Source organism: Centrocercus urophasianus, unplaced genomic scaffold, assembly GCF_019232065.1.
Source record: "Centrocercus urophasianus isolate 14NV4802_14NV808 unplaced genomic scaffold, USGS_Curo_1.0 seq_13, whole genome shotgun sequence".
NCBI classification, from domain to species: Eukaryota; Metazoa; Chordata; class Aves; order Galliformes; family Phasianidae; genus Centrocercus; species Centrocercus urophasianus.
The window spans coordinates 28,853,357-28,872,767 of NW_024884475.1; the positions used below are offsets into that span (position 1 = coordinate 28,853,357).

The 19,411-nt window shown below is 40.2% G+C and overlaps 1 protein-coding gene across 1 annotated transcript; it reads right to left on the bottom strand.

Moving 5' to 3' along the window:
• Positions 1–3,558: 3,558 nt before the first annotated feature.
• On the bottom strand, positions 3,559–16,105 carry LOC122157008 (cytochrome P450 4V2). Its single transcript, XM_042812354.1, has 11 exons — positions 15,774–16,105; positions 13,462–13,574; positions 11,985–12,070; positions 10,108–10,298; positions 9,642–9,711; positions 9,165–9,291; positions 7,430–7,624; positions 6,032–6,134; positions 5,533–5,667; positions 5,153–5,332; positions 3,559–4,461 (listed from the first exon to the last, which is right to left on the bottom strand). The coding sequence occupies exons 1-11, from the start codon at positions 15,988–15,990 to the stop codon at positions 4,286–4,288; spliced, it is 1,593 nt and encodes a 530-aa protein (XP_042668288.1). The 5' UTR covers positions 15,991–16,105; the 3' UTR covers positions 3,559–4,285.
• Positions 16,106–19,411: the final 3,306 nt, after the last annotated feature.

Below are 19,411 nucleotides of genomic sequence, written 5' to 3' on the forward strand. Positions count from 1 at the left end.
GGCAAATCACATCCCCTGACATGCAGGTCACAATTTTCTTGATGTGACCCAGGACACGGTTGGCCTTCTGGGCTGCAAGCACACATAGCCAGCCCACGTTGCCTCTTCCGTCAACCAGCATCCTCAAATCCTTCCCCTCAGGGCTGCTCTCAAGCCATTCTCTGTTCAACCTGTATCTGTATTTAGGATTGTCCCAACACAGGTGCAGGACCTTGCACTTGGTCTTCTTGAACTTGAAGAAGTTGGCATGGGCCCACATCTCAAGTCTTTCCAGGTCCCTCTGGCTAGCATCTGTTCCCTCACACATTTCTTGTACCAATATTATAACTCAGAAAGCATCTTCAAGATCAGAGAGGATATGCCTCTGTATCTAGCCTCTGTGATGGGACACCGTATAGACATGATCTGGAACAAGATGAAGAGAATCTCAGAGAGAATGAGAGAAGGCACCAGAAAAACAGAAACAGCACAAAGTCACATTTTCACATGCCTTTGTGCACATTCTCCTACCTGAAAGAGGATGCTGTAATAGTGTAACAAATATGGTTCTGAATGCTGCAGCAGAAAAAAGCAGTAGAGTATTCTAAAATATTCCCTCTGCATCTTTATTTCTGTGTAGTAAGCATTTTATAAATTAAAAACGCTAAAATGTAATAGCAAAAGCTGCTAAAACAAGTTCTAACAATTAAAACTCAAATTCTCCTTCTTTTGATGAAAAGTTGCATCTGTACCAATGCATTATTTAAGTACAGAACCAGCTTTCTCACTATGCCAAACTTTCCTCATGTTTGATTTGGTTCCGCTTGAAAGGCTAGAATACTGGCTAGAATAACAGCCTTCCATTTGTGGAAAGTGCTGAACTGCAGATAATAAAAGCAGTGTGGAAATCCATTTGCTGAAATTACATATCCTAGATATACAGCTCAGAAATATCTGCACATCAGATGTCAAAAAATAAAACAATGCAGACCGAATTCAGGATCACAGAAAAAAATAGCAAGAAACAACAAATAACAAATCACTTATGAGTTTGCTTTGTAAAATTCTTCCCATAATTTAGATCAATTTAACAACAGATGAGGTTTCTTTCTTACAGAGAATTACATAGCTACCCCAGTCTTCGCCTCTTGCAGCTAAAACACCTGATGTTTGTCATTGTTAGACACTGACGTAGAAAGCCAGAACATTTCAACATATTGAAGGGTCCCAGTGACTTGACCAGGCCCTGTGCACCGTGGCCAACGACGGTCATCAAATAATAGCTCTTGGCTCTGTGTGTTCCTGCAATCAGGTTTGCAAGTTTAGTCATGTCTCTTTTCCCTCAACATATTCTGCATTTCCAGTGAATAGCTTGCATCACCACAGGTTATACTCTCAATATGGATCAGAAAAGCTCATTTGTCTAGGAGAAGATAATAATTATACTGAGCAGAAAATTCCTGTTTTCAGAAGAATATAATTTTTTTTTTTAGAAAAGTGAGTTAATTTAGCTTCTAATCCATACAAACAAAGAAGATCATCTTCAAATACGACCTGCATATGAAATGAGATAATAGGCTGAGACATTTGCAAATGGTTGGCACCAACATCAATTCTAGGAAGAGAATTGAGGTAGATTCCACCCAAGGCTCTTTGAGTTTACCTGCTGGCAGAGGACCAACAGCAAGATACCATTTTAAATCACAAAAAAGCAAGAGGATCTATATAGCAGGTACTAACTTCTACACATGAGTTTCTGTCCTCTGCTGTACAAGGATTAAGTTCAAGAAGGCGCGCAGTTACCCACAACTTTTCCATTTCCAGCACATGTCCCAAAAGCAATTGTCAGCAGCCCAAAAATCAGCTCTGGAGGCACTCTTAATAAGAACTAAGAAGTCACATGAAGGGTCTGTAGCCAGTTTTCTTTGTAAAAGTCACATACGCCAATTCAGAAATAATCACACAATTTTTTTTAGTCATACCTGCAGAAAGTCGTGTCCTTTCTCCCAACATAAGAAAGGGCTCTTCGTATGAACAAAGGTTATCACCTCCTCACTGAAGATAGTTTTATTGCAGAAGCAGCCACACCACTCATCATTAGAATCACTGAGATTAATCTTTATGAGCAATTTTCCAGGAGTAACGCATTGGGGTTTTAGAATTCAGCCTCTGACTTCAGATACCAGCATCAGCAGATGTCCAGCCATCAGAACCAAATCACAAACAGCTCTGTACTTGTACTTTTTAAACACATAATCTTTCACTTTTCTTCACTGGTAAACCTGGCACGGCTGCACTGATTGCTTAAGTCTTACACTTTTTTTTTTGTTGGTTTTCTTTTTAAAAGACTATCCACAACCAACAATAACATACCACATGACTCATGTTAAAAAGAGCACATGCTACACACAACACACAGGATTTAACATCTACCTTGGCAGCAGAAAATTCCTGTTCTTTCAGCATTGATTTCCTCAAGATTTATTTCCTTAGCAACCACATTTTTCTTCAGAGCAGCTTTCACAGCAAAATATGAGATCTCAGTGTCTTTTTGGAGAACACAGGGAACTACATCAGTCCTGGCAAAGAATGCAGAAAATGGTGTTTGAGTAGACAGATTATTTCCTTATTGAAAGAACTGCTACAGAGTAGTAAATTTTGAAAATTGTTTCCACAAAACAGATCTCATAGAAAAAAAGTCTGTAGAGGTGGTTTTAATATTGTGCTTTCACATGTTTTCACATTAAATCATTAGAATACCAGAATAACTAGAGGAATAATCAGGAATAGATAATCCTTAATAGAAGTATGCTTTCGTCTATTTTACAGTTGCCTATTCTTTCAAAAGGCAAAGCCTCCTAGTGACAAAATTTGGAAGAAGGAAGAAATTATTTAAGTTCAATTAACCTCTTAGGGATGCCTCTGGATACAACTATGAATTCAAAGTTGAGATTAGTTATGAAACTTTAATACCATTGAATAAGTCAACAAATCATACATCTCCCTTGATTTCATATGGTGTGAAACAAATGCAGCAGTCTCTGCAGAGGTAAGCTGCTGTCTCATTTTCAAAGGAAAGAAAGATCAAATGGATGCCTTCAGGCTGGCTAGTCACTTCTCTCAGTTTCTCAAATGTATGCAGTTATACAAAGTAGAAAAAAAATAAAGAAAACTAGATTTTTTATGAACTTTAACTGAGATTATTGCTGACAAAAATGCTTGAGATTTTTATTTTTTTAGCTACATAACAATACATTTACTTCTCTGCTCACCAAAGAGGACCTATACTCTTCTGTCATTGCATCACCCCACAGAGTTGCTTGAGTGTTTTTTGATTCTACCTGAGATTCCTTAAAGATGGAACAGCCAAATTTCTGCAGGCACTTCATTCCACCTCTGTAATTTCTCTTCAGCACCAATAAGCACTAAATTCTCTGCACTGAATTCAGGATTCCAGAAGGCAAGAGCAGAATGACTCATTTTTTGAGCCTTGACTAATACAAAATAATCCAGATAATTTATCACCACCCAGGAACCGATGATAGAAACTAATAAATCACCAGTGATTTACCAGATATATAATTTTTACAAATAAAATTTTATTCAATTCTGAAGCAAAATAGATATTTATTCTCCGAACTTGTAATAATACGTTGTATCTGCTAATATGAAATTGCACATCTTGCACACTGTCTCATTCATGTTATGACTATATGGATTGCTGTTTATTGCAGATTGTGCTAAAAATAATCCAGAACAGTTCTACTTAAGAACTACTGTAAATGTTTACAAAGGAGGAGTACATTTATCAGAGATTTTTGCTTCATTTTCATAGATGTAGTCTAGAAGAGAAAAAAAGTTGTGGCAAGTAGAAGAATTATTCACTTGTACTCTTAAAGCAAAAACAGACAAAAAGCCCCATGAAACATACAGAAAGCTTTGAGACTACTGGTTACTTCACAGGTGCTATGAAAAATAATCAGCTCTCTCCATCAAAAACATTACTGTTGTTAGCACCTTAATTTCAGGGTTTTTGCATTGTTGCAATAGAATAGCTTCATCTGAGGAGATAAGGCACCAAGACATGATGTTTAAAGTTTTGCAACTCAAAAATAAGCATGAAATTCTCATGTCTAAGAAAAGTAGAGTAACTTCTGTCTATTAGAACATTGGATTTGATTAAACAATCAGCAATAACATTTAAATCCAACAAATTGCAGGACTGCTATCGAAACATCTGATTTAAAACACATCTCAGTTCAAATAGCTTGGAAGTTCCTGGAAAAACAGAATCTTGAATTTCCTTTCAGTCTGTTGTGGTTTTCAGTCTCCTCTTCAGCTGAACCCAGATGCCATTATTTGGACGAAGGATTAGTTCTCCTGTCAGACCAAGCTCTTCTGGCTTTTGAGAACAGTCCACCCAGAAGCGCCGCAGGATGAGGGCTAGAAGAGTTTTCTCTTCCATTTGTGCAAAGCGCTGGCCTATGGATTACAGTGCAGCAAAAAAATATGTTATTGTCAAGGTGCAGCAACACTTGCCTGTTCACAGTGATACCCCTAGGAACATAGGGCAGAAAGGACTTTGTGAGCTAAAATTAAGGTCATACAGATACTACTGAGTTACTATTCTCTGCATGGCATCTCTGTCATCTCTTGGCCAACTTACGGCACATTTTTCTTCCAATAGTCCATGGGACTCAAACACTGAACAGGAGACTAACAAAAGTTTACATGGACCTAAAACAAAACACAGCCCCATCACTTCTCTTGGGACCAGGAAAGGGAAGAATGACACAGCATGAGACGGTGCGGCATAAGGACAGCAGGAAGAGTCTTATCTTGCTCCACGGTGAACTGCTTTGCCATCCCAAAGCAAGGAACAGAAGGCTGGAAGCAATCTTGTCTTGACACAGCAGCTGCCATGACAGACAGGCAGTAAAGGGGAAAGACCAGACTGATAAGCACTGGGCATTGGGAAGAAAGGAAACCTTTGGGGAGAAAAAAATTGTTGCAGCTCAAGCACAAGGCTGACAGGGGAGACAACACTCAGAACCTTGGGGGGCCAGCAACAGGCACATCAAGTCTCCAATTTCTTATACACTCACTGGTACCAGGGTCACCACACTACTAGCAGCATTGGTACATTATGAGGTCTTCATCTTCAGCTACGTACCAATGCAGTTCCTGGGGCCAGCAGAAAAGGGCACATAAGCATACGGGTGCCTTCCTTTACTATTTTCAGGGAAGAAGCGCTCAGGTTTGAATTCACCTGGCTCAGGGAAGATCGTAGGATCTCTGTGCAGCACATAAGTTAAGATAAGGACATTTGTGCCTTTTGGTAGCTTATATTCACCTGGAAGAAAACAAGGAGAGAAGGAAATAACAACAACAACAACAACAGCAAAACAAGACTAAAAAACAGCAGGGAAAAAAAGTGATTTCCTATAAACAACCACACAAAAAAACAAAACACCTGTCCTTTACTTGGGAAACACTTCCACTAAAATTGCTGGAATGAAAGTGGCAAACATCAGCAAACTGAATGTTACTTACCAACATAGCAATCCTCTTGCAAGGAACGTGCAAACATGGGAACTGAAGGGAACAGCCTCAGGGCTTCTTTCACAACACACTCAAGGTATCGAAGTTTCTTCAAATCATCCACTGTAACAGGACGCTCTGTGTTGCCTACCCAAAAGAAAATAGGGATAAAAGGGGAACAAGATGGTTTCACTCTGCTCTGAATAAACATGCACATCCCATCTCCTTCCAGCAGTTGAGATCATAATGTACAAGCATCAAACAGGAAAAGGTAGGTGGTAATACAGACACTGAATATATGCCTTGGCCCATAAGTATTAGTTAGGCTGTATTCTCCTATAGATTATCCAGTACCAATGCCCACCACACCCAGATACTGAAATCTCCAGGATGACCACAAGACTTGTTCCTACATGCAATTCTACCTCTAGGCTAACAATGATTCTATCAAAGCCCCATCCACAAATGCAAAAACCACCATAACCCTAATGAAGGAGTAATGAAAATATACCGAACACCTCGTCCAGTTCTTGGTGAACCTTCTTCTGGGCTTCAGGATGATTACCAAGCAAATATAGGACCCAGTTCATAGCAGCTGCTGTTGTATCATGACCCTAGAAATCAAGGTTTACAAAGACATTCACTTCAACTCTGTACTTGGGCACAAGTATGCTAAATAAATACAGCTAGCAGGGTAAGTGAGCTCTATTACTCCAGCAACCTTATGGAAAAAAAAAAAAAAAAAAAAAAAAAAAAAAGAGTGAACTCTATTCTACACACACAGGATGATTCAGGATTCACACTGTGTGCCTGAAGACTGACTAAAAGTGAAAAAGTGTTGAAACAACCCAGCAAAAATCCTTTTTTCTACTCTGCTTCTTGAAAATTGCATGTTGTCCCAGATGGTGATGCCTGCTGCTTGCTCCTTTTCAGGAATCCAGTGACTTGCTCCTATGGCTCTACATAGGTCAGTAATTCTTGCAATTTTTCCCCTTCCTGATAAGTGTTGGATAAGCTGTTCAGCAAGGTGTATCAGAGCAGTGTCTCTGTATATCTAGGCAATGAAATAGATGTATAGTCATCTTTTCTTTTATTGTCCAGTCTATGACATCAAGTGCTGGTAACTGATACAGTAAATGTACCAGGGACACTGTCTGTAATCTTCAAAAACTTTACCCAGAATGGTCTAATTAGACAAAGTTGAGTAGACAGAGGAGAAGATACTATTTGGTTTCCTAAGAGAAGTGCTTTCAGCACTGCATAATGAAAGGATATGGAAAAGGAACAAAACAAACAAAACAAACAAACAAAAAAGCAACTGATGGAAACAGAAAAAGTAAAGGTTGACCATCAAATCTGTTTGGCATCAAAGAATTCCATTTATTATGTAATGTTGCATGCTATGGAGTATTTCAGGAATGGTAAAACAGCAAGAGTTTCTCTAAGTTAAAATGGCATTAATACAATTCTGAATTGAACTCCTCTGAGACACAATTGTGACAGAAACAGAAGGTTACAGCCAACATGGCAAAAAAGAACTGACAAAGATGTGAGGCATAATATTGAAAACATTTAGAGTTCTCATTAGTATGGATGAGACTTGTAGCAGAAGCTCCATTTCAGTCATCAAGTTCTTACTATGTCTTATTACATATCTGTTTGTATAAACATAGCCTGTTTGTGTAGACAGGACCTGCCACATGTACTGTTCCACATTTTGTCCAGGCATAAAATTCTAGATAGATAATTTATCTCCTACAGGTGCTTCCTCTTAGGCTTCTTGGGATAAAATAACCTGATACTAAAAGCAGCTTCCCAAACTAAGAAAAAGAAAGATCACTACCTATAACAGGTGAATCTTGCATTCTGGAAAAAAAGAAAAATAACACACAATAGCTTTCTTGGGTACCTCAAACATGAAAGTATCTACTTCTTCACGAATGTCCTTGTAGCTGAGTTTTTTCCCTTCATCGTCTGTGGCATTCAGCAGCATGTCCAAGAAAGCTTCTCTCTTTTTGGATCCACTTTTTTCTTCACTGTTCATGTCAGTATCGTGTTTTGTTAGGTTGGTGTTTTCAAGTTCCGCAACTTTTTCTGCAATGACCTGAAATTAAAACCATTGTATTGGATATGATGCATGCAGTGTATATATACAGTCTACACCACACAGAATTGTCTCAACATGTTTTAACATCTGTAGCAGTCCACGTGAGGTAGTCTTAATTAGAATAGCTGTTAGCTTCAGCTTTTAAACCTTAACTGACTTTATGAATGATAAAAATGATGAAATATAAAATATTAGATGAAATATGTCCCTCTTGTCCCAGTCAGAGAAGACTATAAAAATATGAACAGAACAACCACCAAGAAGAAATCTAACCCAACCCAATCACTAAGAAAAGGACCATTTTTCCAGCCTCTGGGAAAACCAGAAGATGGAAGAAAACCCAGGGCACTCCTCAAGACCACATCAGAATTATATATAGCATGACCGGAAACACTACACTGAAAACTCCTAGCTTCTCTTTGGTATCAGAGTAATGTTTGACCTCACTCTTTTTAGGTCAGTGTGACAGATGGAGAGCTTCTGTCGGAGAGAGAAAAACAACAAGAAGGAAAAAAAAAAATCAACAAGAGGCAGGAAAAAAAAAAAAATCAGTGAGAGGGAAAAACACAAGAAAAGGGGCTGTGCAGTACATAACTCTGCTCAGAACAAGCACTAAATGTGGAAAAATACAATTACACACCCATTGTTTCCCACACTAAACATACACTCAAAATTATTCATCTCTGCTTTCTGTCAGCACCAACACTAAGTGATATTATTTTACTTCCTTTGTCACCTTCTACGAATATTTCACTTCTTATATCTAGTGCATCAATCCAACATGAGAAGACAGAATTATTATTATCTCAAGTCCTTTTCTCACATCCTTCACTGCTGTAATTTCCATTAAGAGTAAGCAAAATACAACCTGAGCTACTTAAAAATAACTCTCATTTGAGTTTCACTCTGACAGAACCCAGTATGATAGGAATGCCCACTTCTCTATATAACATAGCTGCATATAGCCAGTACAGCTCATTGGAGGTACTAAAATTTCTGGGACTATTTCATCTGCTGTAGGAACCTGATACCTTGACATCGCAGGGTTATATACACCCATTTCCAGGAAAACAGCCTCCTGGTAACAGCTTGTAACAGTGGCTTAAAAGGGCAGCCTTTGGCAAAAACAGCACAAGTTCTACTCAGTGGGAGAAATGGGTGTTATTTTCACAGCCTAAAACAGTGAAATAAGACTGCATTTTATACAAAGCTAGTAATGTATGCTCAGTGATTTCCTGCCAAAGTGCCTTACAGTTGATGTGGGAACCTGGATGTATTATTTCAGCAGTTCTGCTTGAAGGGGCTGATTGCACTATTCCTTTGCAGTAGTGCACTCCCTTGCTCAAAACTGAGACCACATGACAGAAAAACCAGGTACTGCCTTTTTTTCAGGGTATTCGTCAGCATCACAGAGCAGTAGTCCTCCTAATAAATGTACATCAGGAGTGTTGATTTCATGTCCTATTTGGAAGATATCTACCAAGTGCAAAACCAATCAAGTAAAATGTGACATTAAAAAAAGAAAAAGAGGCCATACTGTATCTGTAAAACTGTGCAGAATCTTAAGATTCCTCTCATGCTCCCTTCCTTCCTTGAACAGAATGTACAAAAGATCATGCCAAAGCCAAGGGCTCTTCTGTCGCTGTTGGATTAGATCACTCATCCTAAGAGCACAAAAAGTACATCATGTAACATTTATCAACAAAAATTACATTCACAGCACTTTTTCAAGAATCAAAAATCAATCATACATTTGGACACAGAGCCTCAGAGGAGGAATTATTACCTCCAGTACCACAGGTTAACCGAATGGCAGCTGACACCTCTTTGCAGCCTCAGCTTCCCACTGCATATACTCGTGATAGAAGAATTTCAGGAGTTTTCCTAGCCTTCTTTGCTTTCTAACTCCACTTGTATCACCCTCATCTCCACTTCTGTCTCACAGAGCAAATCAAGTAACACTGGCAGCAACAATTCCAACCTAATTACAAAGAAGTGAAGAATCTCCACTTACCTGTAGACTGCACGAACATATTCAGAATCCTTATTGTCCTGAGCACCCACATTCCTGCCCATCGCAGTTTCTAGGAGGAAATTATCACTGTTTCACAAGTTCAAAGTGGAATGCAGAGTCCCTGGTACACAGTGTTAATATTGCTCCCATCCTCTGATTGCTACCACACTGTCAATCTGACAAGTAAGTACATACAAACCTTCACAGATAACAATCTTGATCCATGTTTCTGTGCACAGAAACCCTGCTCCTCAGCAAAACCTTGCTGCAGATTCCTGCTTCTGCTTTGCTCATCCCACAAGCTCAGCTCAATGCTCACCTGATCAGTGGCCCATTACATGGACTATGGGAGAAAGGACGATCTTGCACGCAGTAAGCAGAGACATTCATCTCCTCTCACAACGCAGTACCATTATGAGCATCTGCATCATTCACAGCCCCACCACAAGAACTGAAGAGAACTTACCACAGATAATATCAAGGGCACACAGAGTGATGTCTATAAAGATATTAAATGGTTCCTTGTCAACATGCTTCTCAAGTTTCTCCAACAAAATACCCCCTTGTTCATTCATAACCTCTAGAAAGTCATTTAAAATTGCAAAGTGGAATGTGGGAGTTATCATCTTCCTCCGTGACCGCCACTTGTCTCCAGTGCTGCAAAAGTGACAGGGGAGAAGGAAAGGCTGAATCTCCAACTGCTCACTATTACAGGAAGCACATAGTAAAAACTTCCACCAGGAAAAACTTCATAGGTAGGCATGCTGTGGCTGACTCTTCAACATCCCTATTATGCTCACCAGAAGGAGCAAGTGGGAAACATTTCTTACTTCAGCTCTCTGTGAAGTACAAACTGCCATTTCTGTATCTGCTATCAATAAAAGATGTTACCAACAGTTCTTCAAGCAAGGCAGCCAGTTACTTTGTGCACTGATTCAGAGAGAGTGAGCAGAATCTATCTATAGGACAAACCAGCTATTCAACATTAAGGCCTAACTCACATCGTATCTGTGGATCACCACCTGTGCTTGCCCATTTTCTGACTATCTTGGAAATGAATGCTGAGGATATCATGCCAATGAACAACTGTCTCAAAATCTGTCTACAAAGTATCCACAGGTCTGTGAAAGAGCCACAGGTTGTAGTACTTGCTTTTGGAGGTTCTTCTTCATTTTTCTGAATTGGGTGTCCCATCAGCAGACAACTGGATGCTCTTCTTACAGGGCAAATTATCACAACAGTCCTCCAGTTAACCTGGCATTTGGCTAGCTTAGCTTGCTGTCTTCCTGAACTGCTCTTAGACAGCAGAGTAAATGTAACATTAAAAGAGAGTAGAATATTTCTATGTTTTGCAAGCTCAAGGAAGTAAAAATATCCCTAAAAGCCTACCTGGAGACAAAATGAGTTTCTGGGAGCATATGCCACACATACACCCAGGAACCTCAACTCTGCACTTTGCTATTGATTACTACCTCTCTTGTGTAAGCGACACAAACAAAATACAGGTAAAATGGCACTTCTCGTTTTCCTGCATATACTTGCATCTTCTACACTACACAATCACAGCTGGCTTTTAAAACAGCATGGTCCCATCAAGAAGCAGAAGTTCACTAAGAACTCTAAATAGGCAACAAAGCTCCACTGCTAACAGGAGGAATTTGATGTACAAAGAAGAGGCATAGAGGCATCAGACTTGTATTTGCCTTGCTATGGTGAATTAATATCTGCATTATCCAAATCAGAAACTTTCCTCAACCCTGCCAAAGACCGTTGAACACAAAAGTCTTACACCACTGCTCTTTTTTCTTTCCACTCCTTGCCTGCACTCTGAGCCAGGATCGCTCCTTATAAGTCTCCATTCCATAAAGGAAAACGTACTGAGTACGGATACTCTCCCATTTCACCCCAAAGCATCACCAACATCAAGAAAGACTCCTCAAGAAAGTCTGCAATTTCACCTACTGAAGTAAGCAGTACACAAACAGTATTGTCACAGTAATCCTATCTGACATAACAGTCAAAACACTGAACATACAGCACAGCGAACTAGAGGACACCACTTTCCACAGGATACAACTTTCCAAAACAGATTGCTTAAAGATTCTGGCAAAAAAAGTATCAACGGTCAGATTTACTGAGAAATACGTTAACACCAAAATATTTTTATCAGGCATTAGCAGCTGAAGTGTAGCCAAGATTGTCACAACAAATAAGATTTCTAGAGTTGCTATCTATACCTGCCCAGAGATGCACACAACGTTCCTGTCACGAAGCACTCTTCCTACCATATAGCCTGCAACTTCTAAGGTGGCAATAATGAATCAAATTTGTATTTTACTACACCTTGTCAGAAGTCCAGTCCCCAGCCACGGGTGCAGAAATCTGTACAGGAATGATTTTTGTATATGCTTTGAACTGCTCAGAATAACCTGCCAGAAAATGAGAGGAGGGCAAAAAATATAACTTTTTAGATGGAGAGATATCTTCAGCAAAGATCACATAGCTTCAGTTTGTCCATCAAAATGCCCTCAGCCACAGGAAAATGCACCTGCTGGTACGAGGGGAAGCACAAAATTTACACCTTCAAGTCTTTTCATAAATATCTCAAATCCCAAGAAATAGTGAAATACTCAGATCCTACTACCTCCACTCCCCTTATCTTCCTCAAAAAAAAAAAATAATAAATAAATAAATAAATAAATAAAATAAAATATAAAATAAAATACAAAATAAAATAAAATATAAAATAAAATAAAATAAAATAAAATATCCCTAAAGTCACCAGCAGAGCTCAGAGAAACCCGGTGGTTGCCAAACTCAGCCAAATTCAAAGGAAGTACCATTTCTTTGCTGAAAAATTGGCATCTGCAAGGATGTTTTTCAGCAAGAAAAGTATATTAGCCCTTCATCTCCAATAATACCTGCTTTGGCAGAGGGGTTGGACTCGATTTCTGGAGGCCCCTTCCAACCCCTACAATTCTATGATTCTGTGTAATACCACATGGAAATCATAGAGCAATCAGATTAACAACTAGCAGTCCCTAAACAGGGGTATTTTTTTCCTTACTTTCATAAATAACCAAAATAGCACTAAATAATGTCATCAGACGATAGAGTGAAACTTAACATTTACTCACTCATAAAACGTGTACTATTTCAGCACAAGCTGATACAAGTGGCGTATTCTGGATTTTTTCCCTTAGGTCATCTTTTGCGCACCAGATCTTTGTTCTCAACCTTGCCTTTCACTTCTGCCCACTGGTCAATGTGATGTTACCACCCAGTTTCAATGGAAACTCTGTATCACGGCAAGGAAACAACTCCACCTTCCCAGCTCAATGGTAATCACTATCCACAGCTAAACTAGCAACTACGTTTCATGACTCAAAACGGTCTCATCAACTCTCATGCAAAAGTCAAATAGATATAACCACTGCAAATAGCATTTCAGAATGCTTTACATCTATTTCAGTAGCCCAGACTACTATGGACTTGCCAGTTCTGATCTTTTTGGAGCAGAAGCTTCCACACAGGAAAACAAGACTAAGGGAGGGTGTTTCTTTGTACAAAACATATTAATTAGATGCTTTCATTTGCTGATCCATTCTTCTTGAATTCTTCCAAGATTAGGCTTTTTTATTCCTATGTTTTCAGCTTTTCTTTTGCATGGGATCAGAGGTTAAATCAGTTCAAGTTCAACCTCAAGTTAAATCAGTTCAAGCCCTTTTTTGCAAAAATTACGCTGACAGAATAAAAACTAACAGCTCGAGCTTGATTTGCACGATAGTAAAACTGAAAAAAAGGAGACAAGCACACTTACCTCCACAGTATCAGGATGGTACAACACCATGACAGGCAGCGGACCTAACCAGAGTTTGAACATTGGCAGTTTCCTGAATTCATCAGCATATTGTTGTAGCTGTTTAAAAAAACCTAGAATTGAAAAAGCAGATAAAGTGTTCTTTAGCTGGAGATGAAAGACTCTTGTGATGAAGTTTCTCATCTTATGCTTTGTAATTATGTTTTTGCTGTAGTTTTATCTCACTATGATGACCAAACAGCATATTTTTCTCCAGTCTATTAGTGCTCACAGGGGCACTTCTTTATGGCCACGCTCTCAAAGTTTCTGTATTCTGGAGAAACCTCACCAAACTGTAGACAAGACAATTTGACTTAAGTTATTTCAGAGCACTGTAGAATAGGCTTGCTGCACTACAGTGCTTCCATCATAACTTTGAACCAAATTAACGTCATCAAAATTTACATTTGCTTGGAACTAGCCAAAATGCTGCATCAAGACACTACTTTACTTCCCAAGTATTGCACTAAACCTTTTCCCATCTGATACTTCTACCACAGATGGTACATTTGTGATACACACTCAAGTGACACATCACACAGTAATGGCAGAGCATTGTGCAGGAACCATTATCACTCAAAACGTTTAGTAGCTGATAATAGCAGAGGACTTTAAAAGCAGGCTATCAAAGGATTAAACAACTCTCATCATTTTAGAAACATTACTGAAGGATAAATGGCTGTTTACAAAGACATTGTGGACTTAGCAATTCAGATGCCCTTATCTCTAAGGGCACAAATGCTCATATGATCATCTATGCCATGAATCACATGAGAAATTGCATCACTGCACATCTGCCAGTTGAATTTCACAGTAGTGAGACAGTCAGTACTCCACCCGTCTTCTTATCCACTCAGCCAGTATCTTTCTAGTTCAGCTATACAGAAGCATGAGATAGGATATCAAAGACTTTGCTTAACCCAATTACACAGCGTCTATGTTTTTTCCATGCACACAGGTCCCAGTATCTCGTCACAGAAGGCAATCAGGCTAACTCTAGGTTTCTAGAGGAGGTGGCTGCTATCAAGATGTCTAGTATTAAATCTGTCTTTGTCCTTTCACACCCAGATTAAAAAACAAATGATCTCCTCCCACTGCCTATGTAGAGTTCAAAAGTCAAAGGTTCCAAAACAGAAGGGAAAGAATGATGACTAGTTTCCCTATAGATACCCAAATATAGCTTTCCCTAGCCTTATGCAAAGTTCTAATGGCACTACATTCTGATTCTGCTCACTTCCAACCAAGGTCTCTCATTTGTGTATGTAGGAAAAGCAAGGTTGTATATAGAGGAAATGTTATGTTTCCACAGGACGCAAGGGTACACACTGTGAAAAGGCAGAGGGAACATCTCTGTGTCAGCCCTGAACAATGTGTAGATCCATGCTATGCTTGTTCTCATTACTTCCATGCACTCCCTGTGACTCCCTTTTTGCATCATACCGAACAGAGCCAGGAATGTGAGTGCGCAGAGCAGGTTGACATGCATAGACACACCCTACTATTTCACTGCCAGCACAGCTGGAGAAGTTTTCCCATCAGAGAGACTCCTCAGGAAGGAATTGTGCTCCTTCCTGTGCAAGACAGGATATCTAACAGAAAGGGAATTCTTTGCATTTGTGTTCTCTCAAGAATCTGGCTGAAAGAAGGCACTAGTGATCAACACAGACACAGTAAAAATTGCTATTTTTGCAAATAATAAGTTATTTTGAATCAAATGCAGAAACCTAACGGAGAGCTAAATCTGAAAACAACCTAGTAGTTTAGCTTGCTGGAATTCCCTTGCACTTTCTCACTAAGGAAAAAAAATGTTGTTGAAGTGCTTCTGCTTCCCAAGCTAAAAGCTTTGTTTGGATTACAGATATGAGCTGTGCTATGGATACAGTGGTCTGTGTTACGAAACAGTACTTCCTGTGGAGACAGCCCAGCACACTTCCTGCAAAAATATGTTCAACAGCATTTTCACTCCCCATCTCTAACAGCAAGAAGGAGTCCCAAGTCCAGCACTAGTACCTGGAAACCACTATCAGACTCAACCTCCAACTAATCTTTCACTAAAAGTAATACCACATTTATAACAATTTTGTTTCTCTCCTTCTCTGTTCATTTCTCAGTTTTCTTCTGTAGTAGTCCATAGTCCAAAAGTTACCTATGAGCAATGACACATCCTGCCACCTGCCACGACTTGGCCACGCACACACCTCCTGAAGACTGGTTCCTGCATCAAGCCCCACACAGTGCAAAGACCCCACAGCTAGCAGGTAAGCCATCCTTACCTTCTCCTTTCCGCTCCAACAGGAGAGCATTCCCCACAAAGGGGTAGCATGGGCTGATGCCTGGGATGGGCTTCATCACCCGCCACCACCACCAGTAGTTCAGCAAGGAGGGTAGGGAGCGTACAGTTACCACTGTCAGCAGCAGGGTGATGGCCCCAGCCACCCAGGGCAGCAGCTGCATTCCCTCTGTGGTTCCTAGCATGATCTCTGCTGCCATCTCCCTGCTCCAGCCCAAGCCTTGTTCCCTGCCAGCAGCTCTGGCCCCTGAGCCAAGTCCAGTTGGCACTGCCTACTCCCACTGCTGCCACTTGGTTGTGAGCAGAGAGCCTGGATCTGTCCCTGAGCAGGAGGCGGAGCTAACACAGTACGCAGAGACACAGCTCTAGACCACAAAAATAAACAATGACATAAGCAAGAACGTGGAGAAGCTGCCTGAGTGCAGTTTGGGACAGCGGAGCAGGCAGGGGTCAAGGAACAGCACAATTTCCATGCCGCACTTCAAACAAAGAACAGGAGCCTTCACAGACCAAAACTTTCCTTAAATCACTTCAAGAGAAAATCTTTGAGATTATATGGGGAGGATGAGTGCTTTTAACAGTTTGTTGTTGTTCTTCATGCATTTTTGAATGCTCAGGGCAGAGATTTGCTGCAATGTTCTGCCACACTGTGCCTGAAGTTCTTGAGATGGGAACTGCCTCCCTTTTAGTTTGGTTGTGAGCGCAGGGAGGCATCACATATGCTTCTCCATTCAGCTTTCACTCATCTCACTGTCGAATGCTCAGCCATTGGCTAAAGTCATGTAACATAACTGACAGCAACCAGCACCAGTGTTAGACCTGGTGGCAGCACCACGAACCTGATAGAAAGGCACAGGCTGTTTCTCTGCAGCTACTCTCAGAGATCTGGGATTCTAAGGAGAATGTAGTTAAGGCCAGCAAGCAACTTGCACAGTGCTTGGGTAGAAGTAAAATACACTTTACCAGAAATGGTAGGGGAGGTAACCGTCCCCCTCTACTCCACTCTAATGAGGCCCCTCCTCAAGTACTGCTTTCAGCTCTGGGGCCCCCAGCACATGAAGGATATGGACCTGTTGGAGCAAGTCCCAAGGAGGCTATAGGAATTACCTGAGGGCTGCAGCACATCTCTATGATAGGCGACAATGTAAGGCAATTGGGGCCGCCCAGACTTGGAGAAGCTTCCAGAGAGACCTTGGGCTTACAGAGACCTTCCAAAGGGGGCCTACAGGAAAACTGAAGAGGAAGACTCATTATCACGAAGTGTAGTGAAAGCATGGGGGAAAATGGCTTTAAATCATCATTCAACCTTAGGGTGGTGAGGCACTGGCATAGGTTGACTAGAGAAGCTGTGGATGCCCCATCCCTGGAGGCTGAGTTAGATGGGGCTCTGAGCAGCCTTACCTGTTGTTTGGCAGCCCTGTCCACAGTCGGGAGTTGGAACTGGGTGGGCTTTAATGACCCTTTCAACTCAAATCATTCTGTGGCTTTGTGTCTGTGATCGTAAGCTCTGCTGCTTTTACTGCCTCAGGAGTATACTAGCAACTAAGAGAATAAATACAAATGGAGAAAGAACATCAGAAGGTAAGGAAGGAACAATTAATTAAAATTACTCTTGATAGCAGAGTGGAATAAATTTTAGCACTTTATTCCTGCAGTCTCCTAGTCACCACATTATCATAAGAGCTGACTTGCATTTTTTCTGCACAGTAAGCAGCTGGCAATGAACTTTGCTACTAACACTGTTATTTGTAATGATTTATTACAGAAAGAAGCAGATATATACTGTACCTTGTCTTATAAGTGCAGTGAGTTATATTGCCATCAGCTTCCTCTTTTCTTCAGGTGGGAGGGAGAGAAAGAGAGAAGGAGGAAACAAGGGAAGGAGGGATGTAGGCAGGACTAAGAGGCACACCTGTATTGTAGCAAGGAGATCATCTAGGTAATTACACACTCTTCTTTAAATTCTTTGCTCATTTTCATGAAGGTGATAAATAGAATATATGGTTAATCATGACTCTGAGCAAAAAAAATCTGTATTTCTGACTGCTGACAATTCCTTCCAGAGGGAAAAATAACTTTAAAAAAAAAACCAAAACAGTGAAATACAGCAGAGCTAACACTGCAGGTACCTGTCAGCAACTGACAGTGGTTATGCTGATACAAACACAAGAAGATACACCTAAATAGAAGAAATGAGAAATCTGGCATCCCCGAGGCCTAACTATGTCACTGAGGCTCACAATCATTATGAACCTTTGCTCCATTATGAACCTTGAGCTCCAAAGGAGAATATTCTACAAGAGAGACACATATCTTTTAACAGTTTTTATCAGACTGTGGTTAGTTTGTGGGGCCATAATTTTTTTGCCCAGAGAGCCATTTGCTCAGTGTTGCGCTTGAGTAGACACTACCAGTTCTCAAAGTTTTGCCTTCATAAGTGTGTGTAATAGGGCAATCTTTTACCTAGCTTCTCATTTAAGTGAAAGTCTGTGTTTGAGTTGCCACACTATCAATCAATTGTGCCAGTCCACAGGCTAAGGTAACTAAGGTAACAGGCTTTTGCAGATGAGGAAATCAGTGAAATCATCATTGATGAAAGAAAAATAACTCCTATAGCAGAGCAAGGATAAAATGGATCTGGTACAACAGAATGTTAAAAGAGAAGTACACAACATATTCTGAAAAGCAAACTGTGATACATTCTTTATGTTAGTTCTTCGCTATAAGCAAAGGCATACAAGGGCTTTTCTGCCATCCATTGTAAAAAACAGAATTCAAGGTAAGAAAGATAAACTAGTTGCTGACTTGGCAATCACCATAATTCATATGCATTTGATCTCCACTCTTTCTCCACATGCATGATTACACCAGGATTACAGCAGAAAATGTGTAGAAAGGCATAGGGAAAACAAGTAATTTTGTACATAGCTTGCTCCAAAAGTAATGCCTCCTATTTATTTCTATGGAAACTTCTCCAGACACAAAGAGAAAAATAACAGTACTTGATAGAACAAATTCTCAGCTACAAAACAATGTTTTCCAACATAGTCGCCGCCATTAGCTATGCATTTTCACCAGCAGTGAACAAGAGCCTGCATGCTGTGCTCATAAAAATCTGCATCAGCAGAGTTGACACACTGTGCGTACCATCACTGCTGAAATGCTCCAACCACCATCACACTGTGCTCACATCCACTGGTTGGTCTCCATAAACATTTAGCAAGCAAAAGTGCATGTTAAAGGGTGCCATATTTTCCACATGGAGGAATTCAGTTTCAGATCATTGCTTCAAATGCACTTCCATGTCAGATGTCAGTTTGTAAGAATGTCCCTCTGCTGCCATCTGACACATGGCAACAAAATGTAACATGATATTAGTAGGAAGTTTCATCTTGTGGGACAACTTAATAACATAGGAGGCATTACTTTTAGAGCAGGCAACAGCCCTCACCTGAACAAAAATGATATCATAGTATGTCTCCATCTGAAAAGACACTGTCAATGTTGAAAAGCTCAGGCATCCTCCATCAACAGAATGACTTCACAATCAGCTTTATGCTACCTGGGCTTCAGAGCCCAAAGCTTGGTGCAGAGGTGTGCTAAGTAAATACTTAGGTGTGC

Coding starts and splice junctions, on each gene's coding strand:
- LOC122157008 (XM_042812354.1), bottom strand. CDS start 15,990: ATGGCAGCAGAGATCATGCTAGGAACCACAGAGGGAATGCAGCTGCTG. Junction 7,625..9,164: donor TGCACAGTTTTACAGATACA/GTATGGCCTCTT, acceptor TTTTAATTTCAG/GTCATTGCAGAAAAAGTTGC. Junction 6,135..7,429: donor TAGATACTTTCATGTTTGAG/GTACCCAAGAAA, acceptor CTTGATTTCTAG/GGTCATGATACAACAGCAGC.